At 45.4% G+C, this 16,808-nt stretch overlaps 1 protein-coding gene across 3 annotated transcripts in view; it reads right to left on the bottom strand.

Annotated features, from left to right (window-relative positions):
• The window catches only part of kansl3 (KAT8 regulatory NSL complex subunit 3), a 96,087-nt gene that overhangs the window by 36,049 nt on the left and 43,230 nt on the right, over positions 1-16,808 (bottom strand). For all 3 annotated transcript variants that reach the window (XM_038785141.1, XM_038785142.1, XM_038785143.1), the window contains 2 exons: positions 11,961-12,146; positions 10,388-10,472 (listed from right to left, as the gene is read on the bottom strand). In XM_038785141.1, the coding sequence (XP_038641069.1) occupies positions 10,388-10,472; positions 11,961-12,146 (271 nt within the window). The remainder of the gene's footprint in view (positions 1-10,387; positions 10,473-11,960; positions 12,147-16,808) is intronic.

The following is a 16,808-nucleotide window of genomic DNA, read 5'->3' as shown; positions in this document are numbered from 1 at the left end:
GTGTGCAGGCACTGAGATACTGGTTACAGTATAGCCAGTGTGCAGGCATTGGGGCACTGGTTACAGTATAGCCAGTGTGCAGGCATTGGGACACTGGTTACAGTACAGCCAGTGTGCAGGCACTGGGTCACTGGTTACAGTATAGCCAGTGTGCAGGCACTGGAACACTGGTTACAGTATAGCCAGTGTGCAGGCACTGGGATACTGGTTACAGTATAGCCAGTGTGCAGGCACTGGGACACTGGTTACAGTATAGCCAGTGTGCAGGCACTGGGACACTGGTTACAGTATAGCCAGTGTGCAGGCACTGGGACACTGGTTACAGTATAGCCAGTGTGCAGGCACTGGGATACTGGTTACAGTATAGCCAGTGTGCATGCACTGGGATACTGGTTACAGAACAGCCAGTGTGCAGGCACTGGGACACTGGTTACAGTATAGCCAGTGTGCAGGCACTGGGACACTGGTTACAGTATAGCCAGTGTGCAGGCACTGGGACACTGGTTACAGTATAGCCAGTGTGCAGGCACTGGGATACTGGTTACAGGACAGCCAGTGTGCAGGCACTGGCACACTGGTACACTGGTTACAGTACAGCCAGTGTGCAGGCAGTGGGGTAGTGGTTACAGTACAGCCAGTGTGCAGGCACTGGGATACTGGTTACAGTAAAACCAGTGTGCAGGCACTGGGATACTGGTTACAGTACAGCCAGTGTGCAGGCACTGGGATACTGGTTACAGTAAAGCCAGTGTGCAGGCACTGGGAGACAGGTTACAGTACAGCCAGTGTGCAGGCACCGGGATACAGGTTACAGTACAGCCAGTGCGCAGGCACTGGGATACTGGTTACAGTACAGCCAGTGTGCAGGCACCGGGATACTGGTTACAGTACAGCCAGTGCGCAGGCACTGCGATACTGGTTACAGTACAGCCAGTGCGCAGGCACTGGGATACTGGTTACAGTACAGCCAGTGTGCAGGCACTGGGATACTGGTTACAGTACAGCCAGTGCGCAGGCACTGGGATACTGGTTACAGTATAGCCAGTGTGCAAGCACTGGGATACTGGTTACAGTATAGCCAGTGTGCAGGCACTGGGACACTGGTTACAGTATAGCCAGTGTGCAGGCACTGAGACACTGGTTACAGTATAGCCAGTGTGCAGGCACCGGGATACTGGTTACAGTATAGCCAGTGTGCAGGCACTGGGATACCGGTTACAGTATAGCCAGTGTGCAGGCACTGGGATACTGGTTACAGTACAGCCAGTGCGCAGGCATTGGGACACTGATTACAGTACAGCCAGTGCGCAGGCACTGGGATACTGGTTCCAGCATAGCCAGTGTGCAGGCACTGGGACACTGGTTACAGTATAGCCAGTGTGCAGGCACTGGCACACTGGTTACAGTATAGCCAGTGTGCAGGCACTGGGATACTGGTTACAGTACAGCCAGTGTGCAGGCACTGGGATACTGGTTCCAGTATAGCCAGTGTGCAGGCACTGGGATACTGGTTACAGTATAGCCAGTGTGCAGGCACTGGGATACGGGTTCCAGTATAGCCAGTGCGCAGGCACTGGGATACTGGTTACAGTATAGCCAGTGTGCAGGCACTGAGATACTGGTTACAGTATAGCCAGTGTGCAGGCACTGGGATACTGGTTACAGTACAGCCAGTGTGCAGGCACTGGGATACTGGTTACAGTACAGCCAGTGTGCAAGCACTGGGATACTGGTTACAGTACAGCCAGTGTGCAGGCACTGGGATACTGGTTACAGTATAGCCAGTGTGCAGGCACTGGGACACTGGTTACAGTATAGCCGGTGTGCAGGCACTGGGATACCGGTTACAGTATAGCCAGTGTGCAGGCACTGGGATACTGGTTACAGTATAGCCAGTGGGCAGGCACTGGGACACTGGTTACAGTATAGCCAGTGTGCAGGCACTGGGATACCGGTTACAGTATAGCCAGTGTGCAGGCACTGGGACACTGGTTACAGTATAGCCAGTGGGCAGGCACTGGGATACTGGTTACAGTATAGCCAGTGTGCAGGCACTGGGACACTGGTTACAGTATAGCCAGTGGGCAGGCACTGGGACACTGGTTACAGTATAGCCAGTGTGCAGGCACTGGAACACTGGTTACAGTATAGCCGGTGTGCAGGCACTGGCACACTGGTTACAGTATAGCCGGTGTGCAGGCACTGGGATACTGGTTACAGCATAGCCAGTGTGCAGGCACTGAGATACTGGTTACAGTATAGCCAGTGTGCAGGCACTGAGATACTGGTTACAGTATAGCCAGTGTGCAGGCACTGGCACACTGGTTACAAGATAGCCAGTGTGCAGGCATTGGGACACTGGTTACAGTACAGCCAGTGCGCAGGCACTGGGTCACTGGTTACAGTATAGCCAGTGTGCAGGCACTGGAACACTGGTTACAGTATAGCCAGTGTGCAGGCACTGGGATACTGGTTACAGTATAGCCAGTGTGCAGGCACAGGGACACTGGTTACAGTATAGCCAGTGTGCAGGCACTGGGATACTGGTTACAGTAAAGCCAGTGTGCAGGCACTGGGATACTGGTTACAGTACAGCCAGTGTGCAGGCACTGGGATACTGGTTACAGTAAAACCAGTGTGCAGGCACTGGGATACTGGTTACAGTACAGCCAGTGTGCAGGCACTGGGATACTGGTTACAGTAAAGCCAGTGTGCAGGCACTGGGATACTGGTTACAGTACAGCCAGTGTGCAGGCACCGGGATACTGGTTACAGTACAGCCAGTGCGCAGGCACTGGGATACTGGTTATAGTACAGCCAGTGTGCAGGCACCGGGATACTGGTTACAGTACAGCCAGTGCGCAGGCACTGCGATACTGGTTACAGTACAGCCAGTGCGCAGGCACTGGGATACTGGTTACAGTACAGCCAGTGTGCAGGCACTGGGATACTGGTTACAGTACAGCCAGTGCGCAGGCACTGGGATACTGGTTACAGTATAGCCAGTGTGCAAGCACTGGGATACTGGTTACAGTATAGCCAGTGTGCAGGCACTGGGACACTGGTTACAGTATAGCCAGTGTGCAGGCACTGAGACACTGGTTACAGTATAGCCAGTGTGCAGGCACTGGGATACTGGTTACAGTATAGGCAATGTGCAGGCACTGGCACACTGGTTACAGTATAGCCGGTGTGCAGGTACTGGGATACTGGTTACAGTACAGCCAGTGTGCAGGCACTGGGATACTGGTTACAGTATAGCCAGTGTGCAGGCACTGGGATACTGGTTACAGTATAGCCAGTGTGCAGGCACTGGGATACTGGTTACAGTATAGCCAGTGTGCAGGCACTGGGATACTGGTTACAGTATAGCCAGTGTGTAGGCACTGGGATACTGGTTACAGTATAGCCAGTGTGCAGGCACTGGGATACTGGTTACAGTATAGCCAGTGTGCAGGCACTGGGATACTGGTTACAGTATAGCCAGTGGGCAGGCACTGGGATACTGGTTACAGTATAGCCAGTATGTAGGCACTGGGACACTGGGTACAGTATAGCCAGTAATTTTGCGCTAGGACACCAATCACTCTGTAGCCAGTGCTTAAACAAGACAAATCTGACTGAATTAAGAGAGCTGGATAATTTGTTATCCGTACTGCAGCACATTGTGTTGAAACAATTCATGGAGAGTTGCAACGACAAAACAACTGAACAACAGCGTTTTATAAAGTATTCAAGGCTGATGAAAGTATGTTTGAATTCATTGTCCGAACCAGTCCGAGGCCCCAGAGGTCAATAAATATTACCATATGTTCCAACAGTTATTCAACTGACCCATTCTTAAACCAGATTAAGACTCACAAGGTCAGCTTTTAAAGGTGCTTGAAGTCAGGCCGCTGTCAATCTCACTGCCCTTGATGTAGGTTTTCAGGAGAGGGGCAATGTATATCTCAGAACCACGTTGTTATGGGAGCGGTGTTTTCAGAACCCCAAAATATATCATGGAGTTCAACCAACCCCCACCTTTAATGGATTGTTGCTTTTGAAGCACACGGCTTGTTCCCCAGGTGTAGTATTACAATTATGGACACGTGGTTTTTAAAACAATGTTTATTCCATGAACTCAAATTAACCCTTTGAATAATCATTGGATCTCTTAACACCCCTTACTTCAAAGATAATCCCGAAAATAATATAACACTACCCAATCCTGAAAACTGTTCCTTTACACATCCAAAAGACTTCACCTTCACAAAAACAGTCATACACCAGGTTACAGTTAATATATATTTTCTGCTGGATGGCAGAGATATATCAGCTTGGTTGACTTCAGCTCCAGCACCTTGCTTTTCTTCCTGCAGCTCACATCCACAAAAACAGTCACATCCAAGCTCTATCTCAAACTGAAACTAAAACTCCCAAAAATAGAAGTGAGCTCAGCTCCCCCCCCCCCGTGACATCAATTCAGTAACATGATCAGCTACATTTCTTAAAGGTACTCTCACATGACACCTTCCCCCAAGAAAAAATAAATAAACCATCAACTTCAAGATGGTTTCATTTTTAACCTTGCACCATCAATTAAGAAATGCACACAGTAAAAATACTTTACGTTTAATAAAAAAACAACACACGCAAACAGGCATAATAACGTAGTCCATTTTTCCCGTTCTTCTTCCTCCAACCGAAAAACTTCTCGATTGGCAGTCTCTTTGAACAAGAAAGTCTCGGCACGATCCAGCCATTCCTCTACTCCTCGACATTTCTCTTTAGAATCAGATACTTTAGTTCAATCTGACCACAGAGCCCCTTGCAATCCTCCAATACAGGAGCATTGGTGATCACAGCTTTCAGGCAGTCACATGCCTGTTGAAAGTCCCCTGTCCATTGAAATTTTTTACATTTCTTCAGCAATTCCATCAGTGGAGTAACCACGCTACAAATCTTTTGCACAAAGGTTCGATCAAATTCATTCCTGCTAAGAGATCGCATTATTTCCCTTCGTCTTGAGGGTATCGGAAACTGCTCAAGGAAAGTGATTCGTGCTTCAAATTCACTTTCGGCTAGGTTCATCACCAAACCCGCCGCCTGAAGTCGATCGAAGAATTCCATACGATATTTAAAATGTTCTTTCCATGTCTGGAAGTTGGAAATAAAAGCAGATTGTCCCACTTTCTCAATGCAATCCTTCAAATGTGGGATAGGGTAAGAGTCTGTTCTTGTAACTGCATTCACATTTCGATAGTCCACACACAACCGTTGGGTACCGTCTGGTTTAGGTACCATCATTATGGGTGAGCTCCATTGGCTGCAACCCACTTCAATTATGCCATTTATAAGCATACTCTCAATCTGTTAACCTGTGCCATTTTTAAAGGATTAAGTCCATATGGATGTTGTTTGATAGGAACAGCATTTCCACACATCTACATGTATAGCCATTTTAGTACTTCCCAATTTATCTCTACAAACTTGACCATGTGATATCAATAACTCTTTCAGGTCAGTTTGTTTTCCCTCTGGAAAGTAACTTAACAATTCATCCCAATTTTTAAGAACATCCTCATTTTCCAATTTAATTTGAGGTATGTCAAATTCACAGTCATCTGGATTTGGTTCGTCACATTGAGTTAAAATCATTAAAACCTCCTTTTTCTCTCCTTCCCATTCAAAGTACCTTTTAAGCAGATTCACATGACACACTCGGTGAGTCTTCCTTCTATCTGGTGTTTTTAACCACATAATTCACCTCACTTAATTTCCTTTCAATCTGATATGGTCCACAAAACCTAGCTTTTAAAGGCTCCCCTACCACTGGTAACAAAACTAAAACTTTATCTCCACTTGCAAAACTACGAACTTTGGATTTCTTGTCCACTACCCAGTTCATCACATTTTGTGCAACTTTTAAATGTTGTCTAGCCAATTCACCTGCTCTATTTAATCGTTCCCTAAAATTTGACACGTAATCCAATAGTATAATTTCCGATTTCTCACCCACCAATTTTTCCTTAATCAATTTAAGTGGTCCTCTTACCTCATGACCAAACATTAGTTCAAAAGGACTAAATTTGGTAGATTCATTAGGTGCATCCCTAATTGCAAACAATACAAATGGGAGTCCTTTATTCCAATAGAGAAATACAGCACAGAACAGGCCCTTCGGCCCACGATGTTGTGCCGAACTTTTGTCCTAGGTTAATCATAGAATTTTGGACACTAAGGGCAATTTTTCATGGCCAATTCACCCAACCTGCACATCTTTGGACTGTGGGAGGAAACCGGAGTACCCGGAGGAAACCCACGCACACACGGGGAGGATGTGCAGACTCCACACAGACAGTGATCCAAGTCGAAATCGAACTTGGGACCCTGGAGCTGTGAAGCAATTGTGCTATCCACAATGCTACCGTGCTGCCCTTAAATCCTCTGGATAATCTTGACACTACGCCCTCAACATTGTCTTTAATGTCTGATGCCACATTTCTAACGCTCCCTGTAATTCTGGATGGTACGCAGTTGATTTAAATTGTTTTATTCCTGAGCTACCATAACTTCTTTGAATAACTTTGAAGTAAAATTCGATCCTTGATCCAATTGAATTTCTGTGGGTAGTCCTTATCTAGTAAATAATTTAAGTAACTCCTCCACAGTCCTTTTAGCTGTAATATTACATACTCTAATGGCCTCTGGAAACCTCGTAGACACATCCATTATAGTCAAAATTATAGATTCCCACTTTTTGTTTTAGGAAGCGGTCCTACACAATCAATTAGGACTCTCGTAAAAGGTTCCTCAAATGCTGGAATAGGTATTAAGTGCGCTGGTTTTATCACTGCTTGAGGTTTCCCTATCACCCGACATGAGTGACATGATTGACAAAATTTAACTACATCTTTATGTAGTCCAGGCCAATAAAAATGTTTCTGGATTTTAGCTCGAGTTTTCCTTGTTCCCAAATGACCTCCCACTGGTACCTCATGTGCAACTCGCAACACCTCCTTTCCGTACCCTACTTGATGAACGTCTGCCCACTTTTCATCCGCCTGCATATGTACAGGTCTCCAATTTCTCACCAAGACATCACTCTTACGGTAATAACACTCTGGTATACTCTCAGATTCCTCTTCCGTATATGCTTTCTGATATATCCGTTTTATTTCTACATCTTTCTATTGTAACTCCGCCAATTTTCCTGAAATGAAAATATCCGCGTCATCCTCCATCTGTTCTTGTTCTTTTTCAACCATCTGATCAAAAATCGTTTCTGATAATTACACTTCAACATCATCTTCACTCTTTGATTTCTCCTCTTGTCTTAACCTGTGACTTTGCGACCTTGTTACTACACAATCCGGAAAAATCCCAGGATATTCGTCCTTCAGCACTTCAGTTGTCTGATTTTCCACAACCACAGTAGTTATCACTCCCACCTGCGATCCAGCTATATCATTACCCAAATAAACTGTATTCCTGGACAAGATAGTTGATCTATTACTCCTACTACCACTTCACGACTCTTCACTGGACTTTCCAACCTTGTATAATGGAACGCTACTCCTCTCACCCTGAATTCCACATATCTCCACCTTTTCTGGCAACATTCTTCCCAAACTACATAATTCCACATCTCTTACCATTAAAGATTGACTAGCCTCTGTATCTCTTAAAATTGTGACTTCTTTACCTGCTCCTCCTGATACACATGAGTAAACTTTACCCACACAAATAAATTCTTTAAAGACATCTGGCACCTCTTAACAATTACTTCTTGAACAGGCTGTACAATCGTTTGCACCTCCTTAGTTTCCCTCGGGCTTTCCTTTACCACTTTTTTTTCTTTTTAAAAAAAAATTTGGTGTACCCAATTAATTTTTTCCAATTAAGGGGCAGTTTAGCGTGGCCAATCCACCTACCCTGCCCATCTTTGGGTTGTGGGGGTGAAACACACGCGGACACGGGGAGAATGTGCAAACTCCACACGGACAGTGACCCAGAGCCGGGATTCGAACCTGGAACCTCGGTGCCGTGAGGCAGCAGAGCTAACCCACTGTGCCACCGTGCTGCCCTGCCTTTACTGCCCTTAACAAATCCCACTGTCTTATCCTGTTTTACATCAGCCTTCCCAGTGCTCTTCTTCAACCACCAACACTGTGACTTTACATGGCCTAGTTTATTACCGTGAAAACATTTGAAACTTTTTATTTCTCTTCCACTTTTATTTTCCACCCTCCTGGATTTCTTTTTAAATCTGAGGTACATAAGAACTAGGAGCAGGATTAGGCCATCTGGCCCCTCGAGCCTGCTCCACCATTCAATGAGATCATGGCTGATCTTTTGTGGACACAGCTCCACTTTCCGGCCTGAACACCATAACGCTCTCTTTATTGTCTCCCATCAGATCACCTTTACCTTTACCACTTGAGTATTTCTCATGTCCCCAGTTTCTATCCTTCACCAGCTGAAACTGATGTCAGAAACCAATCTTTGATTTATGAACTAATTCATAACCATCTGCCATTTTTGCTGCTAATCTCGCAGTTTTAACCCTCTGTTCTTCCACATGAGTTCTCACTACATCAGGAATTGAATTTTTAAACTCCTCCAAAGGTATAATTTCTCCGAGAGCTTCATACGTTTGGTCTATTTTCAAAGCCCTTATCCACCTAAAAATTACTCTGTTTAAGCCTTTCAAACTCCATATATGTTTGACCAAATTCTTTCCTTAAATTTCTAAACCTTTGTCTGTAAGCTTCAGGCACTGGCTCATATGCACTTAAGATGGATTTCTTCACCTCCTCGTATGTTCCTCCGGTAGTGATGCAAACACTTCACTAGCTCTACCTACCAGCTTTGTTTGAATCAGTAATACCCACATGTCCTATGGCCATTGCATTTGTTTAGCTACCTTCTCAAATGAAATGAAAAAGGCTTCTACCTCCTTCTCGTCAAACCTTGGCAATGCTTGGACATATTTAAATAGATACCCACCTCGTCTTCGACTATGACGCTCTGTCTCATTATCCTCATCCATCTCCTCCAACTGTACGTGTCCCTTTGCGTCTGCCAATTTTAACTGATTTTCATGTTTCAGAGCCATTTTCCGAAGTTCAAGCTCTCTATCTTTTTCCCTTTCCTCTCTATCTCTTTCTTTGTTTCTTTCTTCTCTCTCCTTTTCTTTTTCCACTCTATCACTATCTTTTTCTCCCATATTCAAGCCACTTCAATTCTTTTTCATGTTTAAGTTGCTTTAATTCTTTTTCATGTTCAAAATGCTTAATCTGCAACTGGAGCTTTGCCATATCTAATGAGTCAGAATGTATCACAGGCAAACGTAAAGGCGCAGATACCGCGTTAAGTACCTCATCTTTTCGTATTTTGCTAGGCAGTGTTAACTGCAATGCTTTTGCCAAACCTAACATTCTGTTTTTAGTCTTTGTCAGTAAGGTATCACGTGTTACCGTGTCCACCCCCAAAAACCTCTGAGCCTCCGAAAGAGCCATTGTTCACAACACTCTCCCCACTTAAACTAAAATACCACACCGGAAAAGCAACAATCCTTCACTGTCTTTAAGTTCACAAAAGCCAATCCAATAGGTAGACTTTTATCCCGGACGAGCCCTCAATTGTTATGGGAGAAGTGTTTTCAGAACCCCAAAATGTATCATGGAGTTCAACCAACCACCACCTTTAATGGATTGTTGCTTTTGAAGCACACGGCTTGTTCCCCATGTGTAGTATTACAATTATGGACACGTGGTTTTTAAAACAAAACAATGTTTATTCCATGAACTCAAATTAACCCTTTAAATAAACATTGGATCTCTTAACACCCCTTACTTCAAAGATACCCCCGAAAATAATACAACACTACCCAATCCTGAAAACTGTTCCTTTACACATCCAAAAGACTTCACCTTCACAAAAACAGTCATACACCAGGTTACAGTTAATATATATTTTCTGTTGGATAGCAGAGATATATCAGCTTGGTTGACTTCAGCTCCAGCACCTTGCTTTTCTTCCTGCAGCTCACATCCACAAAAACAGTCACACCCAAGCTCTATCTCAAACTGAAACTAAAACTCCAAAAAGCAGAAGTGAGCTCAGCTCCCCCCCCCCCCCCCTCACGTGACATCACTTCAGTAATATGATCAGCTTCATTTCTTAACGGTACATTTCCTAAACATCCAATTCTCTCACATGACAGTGTATCATGACTTTCTGTGCATAGGCCCAAGTCTGGTTATGCCACGATCCAACTTTCGCCAGTGTAAATATTTCATCTCAGCAAGCTGTTCATACAGCTTTTTCCAGGTTAACGTCTCTACAATTTCACACAATGATAAATTCCTGGGGTTTAAGCTGCCGTGCAAGACTCACTCACCTTTGACCTGTGAGAGCTCCAGTCAGTTCCTTACTGCCAGATCCCGCTTGACTCACCGACAAAGTTAAGGACTTCCCCACCCCACCTGCCAGCAAGGAAAAATAAATCAATGTCTCTGACAGCCTGACTCAGAGTTAATAATCACGGTGATCAAGGACATTTCTGCTCCAATTTGGTTAAAAACCCTTTCCCATTCTCCTACAGCATCTCAGAGCAGCCGGACTCTGGGCCAGAGTCCTCGAGCCTGTTAGTGTCCAACCAACATACACAGATTTCTCAAGGGAACAGATGAGCTGACCCCCACATACAAAAGTAACTACTGCAGATACAGGAAATTTCTAATTAAATCAGGAAATATTGAAAATACTCAGCCGCTTTGATAGCAATTGAGGAAAGAGAAAGAGATAATGTTTCAGGCCAAAGGTCTTTCACCAGAACCCAGTCATCAACCGGATATATTAAAGTTTGTTTCTCTGTGCAGAGTTTTGCGAGACCTGCTCAGTATTTCCAATATGGTTTTTATAATTCCCAAACTCAAATACGTTGAGAATGGCCAGACTCGGGCCACAAAGTACCAGCCTTCAGAGAGAAATGCCCATTTAGATTCAACTTTGCAATGTCTCCTCTAACCCAGACTGCATTGTTTGAGAATGTTTCCTAAAACGACCCCCCCTGTTGACCCTAAACATCAACATTGAAGACAAAAGTTGAGACAAGCCTTTAAGGCCAGATGTTTAAAATATGGCTGCTTTTATTGTCATTGTGTTCCTTGCCCAACTGGAAACGCAGAGAGAGCAGATTAAAATGATTTCAGTGAGACCCAGGTGAGAACAGCTCCTCTCCTACATCACCAGCAGTGTTGTTTGCCATTGGTTACCATCACCAGGCCATGTTCACAGAACAGTCATCCTTTTTTTTCCAAATAAATTTAGAGTACCCAAGTATTTTGTTCCCAATTAAAAGGCAATTTAGCGTGGCCAACCACCTACCCTGCACATCTTTGGGTTGTGGGGGTGAGACCGACACAGACACGGGGAGAATGTGCAAACTCCACACAGACAGTGACCCGGAGCCGGGATTCAAACCCGGGTCCTTGGCACCGTGAGGCGGCAGTTCTAACCACCGCGCCCCTGTGCCGCCCGAGAAGTCATTGAGGCTCACGTGCCTCAAGTCTAACTTGTGCACTTTTAGGGTTTACAGTGAGCTCTCTTGTGCTCAGTCTGCGGGTTCAATATGTAATAAGGACCTGCAACACAAAGTGTGAGCCTTTGTGATATCCAGCAGAGTATGTTCCGCAATTTCTACTTGCTTTGCAATTGGATTTATTTAATCAGATTGATCGGCTTCTGGACTCCCCCCACATGGGCAAACAAAACTCTCAATTTCTGGAGAGCAAGGGAACATCAGCTCAGAAAGTAATGGCAGAGCAAAGTTACTGGCTATACTGTAACCAGTGTCCCAGTGCAGGAAACTGCAGCAGGAAGGAAATGGGACAAGGATTGCGTCCCCTCTCCCTCAAATGCCTTCTGTGCTGAACTGTGAAATGAAGCCTAATGGCGTGATGCCTGCTTACCCTCTTTGGCACCTGTGTATGGCATGGTAGCAGTTGATGTCTCTCCTTGGGAGAGAATGGTTACTTTGATCTTGGCTCTTTTTGCAGGCTTGGCGACCACTTGAGTTGGGCTAGATGTTTGCCGTCTTTTCATCTGGATCTTCATGTCCTCCTCCACCAGCTCTTGCTGTTCCGATGACAGTGGAACTGAAATTCAGCAATGTACATTGTAACTGGTGGAGCAGTGGAGGAAAAACAACAATAAAAGCTGCAGCACTCAGAACACTCCTCTCACTGAATTACTGATGGACCGTCAGCATTGGTTGAAAGTTCAGCTTCTGCACGTAAGTCATGCTGACATTCCAATGTAGTACTGAAAAAGTAATGCAGTCAAAGGTGCGATTTCTCATAGGAGGCATTAAAATCAAGGCACTGTCCACCCTCCAAGGTGGATATAAAAGGTTTCACGTTACTTATTAAATAAGAACGAGGGAGGGTTTTGAATCTTTGGAATTCATGAATCCAGAGAGGCTACTCAGATATTGAGTTTATTAAACGCTATGATTGATGGATTTATGGGTGCAAAGTGAATTAAGGGGTAGGAGAAGGTGCAGGCAAGGACGATGAGCTATGATCACACTAAATGGCGGAGCAAGCTTAAAGGGACAAATGGCTTACGCTTGACCCTACTTCTTCTTACGATCTGAAGGATATTCAAATATTACCATAATCCTTGGAGAATTGGAATTTGTGTGATTTTAAAACAAGACAGGAGATCACCGGTAAAAGTGACCATGAAGCTCTTGGATTGCTGTTAAGCCCCACCTGCCTCGCTAATGTCCTGGAGGGAAGGAAAGCTACTCTCCTGCGCTTATTATCCCATAACCCAACTTGACTGCAACATTAGCCATAAACCCCTCGAGTTTCTTTTAATAAGACAAGTAGGTCACAGATTGGTTGAGTAATTTCATTGCCAATTTTCCCTTTAAGTTAGAGCAGTAAGTTAAATTAAATTAGTTGTTGAGTCTTTAGATTTCATCGATTTAAATTTGCTAAGATTTAACTAGGCTCAAGTCTAAGTCTTAAGTTTTACTTTTAAGTTCAAATGGCAGTTCAATAATTGGAATCTCAGTCAGGCACCTCAGTCCGGTCTGATACACATGCTGTTCCATGTGGGAACTCCTGGAAAAAATTCATGTGCTGGGCAGTCACATGTGCAGGACATGTTGTCAGCTTGAACTTCAGGTTTCAGAGCTTGACCAGTAGCAGGCATGACTATAGTGCATCCGTGAGGGACAGCTGCTTTTAAAAAAATTATTTCACAGAATGTGGGCATTGCTGGCTCGGCCAAAATTTGTTGCCTCGCCCCAATTGCCCCAGGTGGTGGCGAGCTGCCTTCTTGAACCACTGCAGTCCATGTGGTGTAGTAACTGTGACGGATGGAGTTCCAGGATTTTGACCCAGCAATAGAGGGAACAGCCGCTTTATCCTGGATGATGCTGAGCTTCGAGTGCCGTTGGAGCTGCAGTCATCTAGACGAGAATTCCACTGTATTTTATGACATATATGGTGACATGAATAGCAAGTGTCCAGAGCAGATTATAATGCATAGTAAGAGTGTGAAGGCGACAAGGGAATGCCAGACTGTCAAGGAGGTCCAGGCACCAAAATGCATTAGTATCCCGAGCGCATCTCACTCTCTAACCGGCACTCAGAAAGGGCAATTTTCCTCCTAGGAATACAGCCAGAGCCAAGACCACAAAAACATGATGGCTCAGCTGTGCAGAAGATCAGTGGAGGAAGCAGAGGAAAACAATAGGGATGGTAGATTCAACATTAAGTGTTTCTGCAAGTGTAGACCTGGCCCTGGTGTCAGAGGCAAGAATGTCTGAGTAGCTGCAGAACATTCAGAGATGGGAGTGAACAAACAAAGAACAAACAAAATTACAGCACAGGAACAGGCCCTTCGGCCCTCCCAGCCTGTGCCGATCCAGATCCTTTATCTAAACCTGTCGCCTATTTTCCAAGGATCTACTTCCCCGCCCGTTCAAATATCTGTCGAGATGCATCTTAAAGGATGCTATCGTGCCCGCCTCTACCACCTCCACTGGCAAAGCGTTCCAGGCACCTACCACCCTCTGCGGGGTCATGGCCAATATCTGTTCCAATGGGATCGGCTGAAATAGGTATGAGATCTGGCAGACATATTTCAGGTAGTTAGGAAATAAATTACAAAGCAAATTACTCCTATGTAGTAATCTCTGGATTACTCCCAGTATCAAGTGCTAGTGAGTGTAGAGAAAGCATGACTGCACAGCTGGACGCGTGTCTGGAGAGATAGCGCAGCAAGCAGAGCCTCAGATTCCTGGGACATTACCAGTGCTTTACAGATGGGACCTTATACAAACCACACTGGTCACATCAGAGGAGATGGGATGTCTTACTGCAATTGTGTAGGGCCTTGGTGAGGCCACACCTGGAGTATTGTGTGCAGTTTTGGTGTCCTTATCTGAGGAAGGATGTTCTTGCTATGGAGGGAGAGCAGCGAGGGTTTACCAGGCTGATTCCTGGGATGGCGGACGGATATATGAGGAGAGACTGAGTCGCTTAGGATTGTTCGCTGGAGTTCAAAAGAATAAAGGGGCAGGATCTCATATTTACCTATAAATTTCTAACAGAACTAGACAGGGTAGATGCAAGAAGGATGTTCCTGATGGTGGGGGTGTCCGGAACCAGGGGTCACAATTTGAGGATACGGGGTAGACCATTTAGGACAGAGAGGAAGAGAAATTTCTTCATCCAGAGAGTGCTGAGCCTGTGGAATTTGTTACCACAGGAAGTACTTGAGGCCAAAACATTGTATGTTTCCAAGAAGCAGTTAGATATAATACTTGGGGCAAAGGGGATCAAAAGACATGGGGGTGAAGGCGGGATCAGGCTAGTAAGTTGGATGATCAGCCTCAAAGGGCTGAATGGCTTCCTCCTGCTCCTCTTTTCTATGTTTCTATATCTCAACAGGCCTGGGCCAATGTCACCCTGGGCAGATTGGCTTGTGCGGTTGAGGAGGATGGGAACCTGAGTGTAGATTTACAAAGCTAGAAAGAATAGACAGAAAGTAGTAGAAAGGAAGTTTGAACGGTCTAATGAGAACATAGAGGTCACTAAGATAGGTGGTGGTTGAAGTGGACAACATAGATACATCTAATGGGGGGCTGGACAAGGATTTCAGGAAGAAGGGAATGAATAGCTACAATAGATGGAGATGAGAAAATATGAGAGTAGGCTCCAGTAGAGCATAAAATACCAGCATGGACGGACTGCTGAATGGTCTGTTTATGTGTTGTCTATTTTGTGTAAGCATCTGAAACTTTCCATGCAGATCACAATTTTTAAAATGGTCCTTGAAATGCCCATGCATGTGCAGCCACAGAAATGTTTTGAACTGCCTACAAACAAACAAAGTGGCCATGCACCCCAATGTTGATGGGAGAAAGAGAATCCCTCATCTCATTGAGGGATTGACCATTCACTTCCGAGTTGCTCTGAGCTACAAGGCTAATGATCAAGTGCTGGAAAGTGGGGTTACTCTTTTTTGAGCAGCATGGACATGATGGTCGACTTCTAAATGGTCCACTGCTGTGTCACAAATGTTTCTCTATTTCTAAAATATATTTTCTTATGATCATACTGCTGGTTCATGGGACTGTGCTGTATGCAAATTGGGTGCTGTGCACTAGACATTACATAATAAATACATGTCAATAAAAGGACTTCAGTGACTGTAAAGCACTTTGGGACATCTTCTGATTGTGAAAAGCACTAAGCTGGTTAGAATCATAGAATTCCTGAAGTGCAGGAGGCTATTCGACCCATCGAGTCTGCACTGACCCTCTGAAAGAGAAATCTACTCATACCCACTCCCCCGCCCCATCCCTGTAACTCTACCTAAACTGCATGTCTTTGGACAGCACGGGCAGCACGATAGCATTGTGGATAGCACAATCGCTTCACAGCTCCAGGATCGATTCCGGCTTGGGTCACTGTCTGAGCGGAGTCTGCACATCCTCCCCGTGTGTGCGTGGGTTTTCTCCGGGTGCTCCGGTTTCCTCCCACAGTCCAAAGATGTGCAGGTTAGGTGGATTGGCCATGATAAATTGCCCTTAGTGTCCAAAATTGCCCTTAGTGTTGGGTGGGTTACTGGGTTATGGGGATAGGGTGGAGTTGTTGACCTTGGGTAGGGCGCTCTTTCCAAGAGCCGGTGCAGACTCGATGGGCTGAATGGCCTCCTTCTGCACTGTAAATTCTATGACACAAAGCGGCAATTTAGCATGACCAATCTACCTAACTGCACGACTTTGGACTGTGGGAGAAATGCAGATCACCCAGAAGAAACCCACGCAGACTTAGAACTTAGAACAGTACAGCACAGAACAGGCCCTTCGGCCCTCAATGTTGTGCCGAGCAATGATCACCCTACTCAAACCCACGTATCCACCCTATACCCATAACCCAACAACCCCTCCCCCTTACTTTTTTTTTTAGGACACTACGGGCAATTTAGCATGGCCAATCCACCTAACCCGCACATCTTTGGACTGTGGGAGGAAACCGGAGCACCCGGAGGAAACCCACGCACACATGGGGAGGACGTGCAGACTCCGCACAGACAGTGACCCAGCCGGGAATCGAACCTGGGACCCTGGAGCTGTGAAGCATTTATGCTAACCACCATGCTACCATGCTGCCCCAACACAGAGAGAAAGTGCAGACTCCAGACAGATATTCTTCCAAGGCCGGAATTGAACCCGGGTTCCTGACGCTGTGAGGCAACGGTGCTAACCACTGTGCCGCCGAGCCAGGTTAGGAGAA

This window comes from Scyliorhinus canicula, chromosome 26 (genome assembly GCF_902713615.1).
Source record: "Scyliorhinus canicula chromosome 26, sScyCan1.1, whole genome shotgun sequence".
In the NCBI taxonomy this organism is placed as follows: domain Eukaryota; kingdom Metazoa; phylum Chordata; class Chondrichthyes; order Carcharhiniformes; family Scyliorhinidae; genus Scyliorhinus; species Scyliorhinus canicula.
Note: the sequence above shows the minus strand (reverse complement) of the source record. Positions and strands in the feature narration are given on the sequence as shown.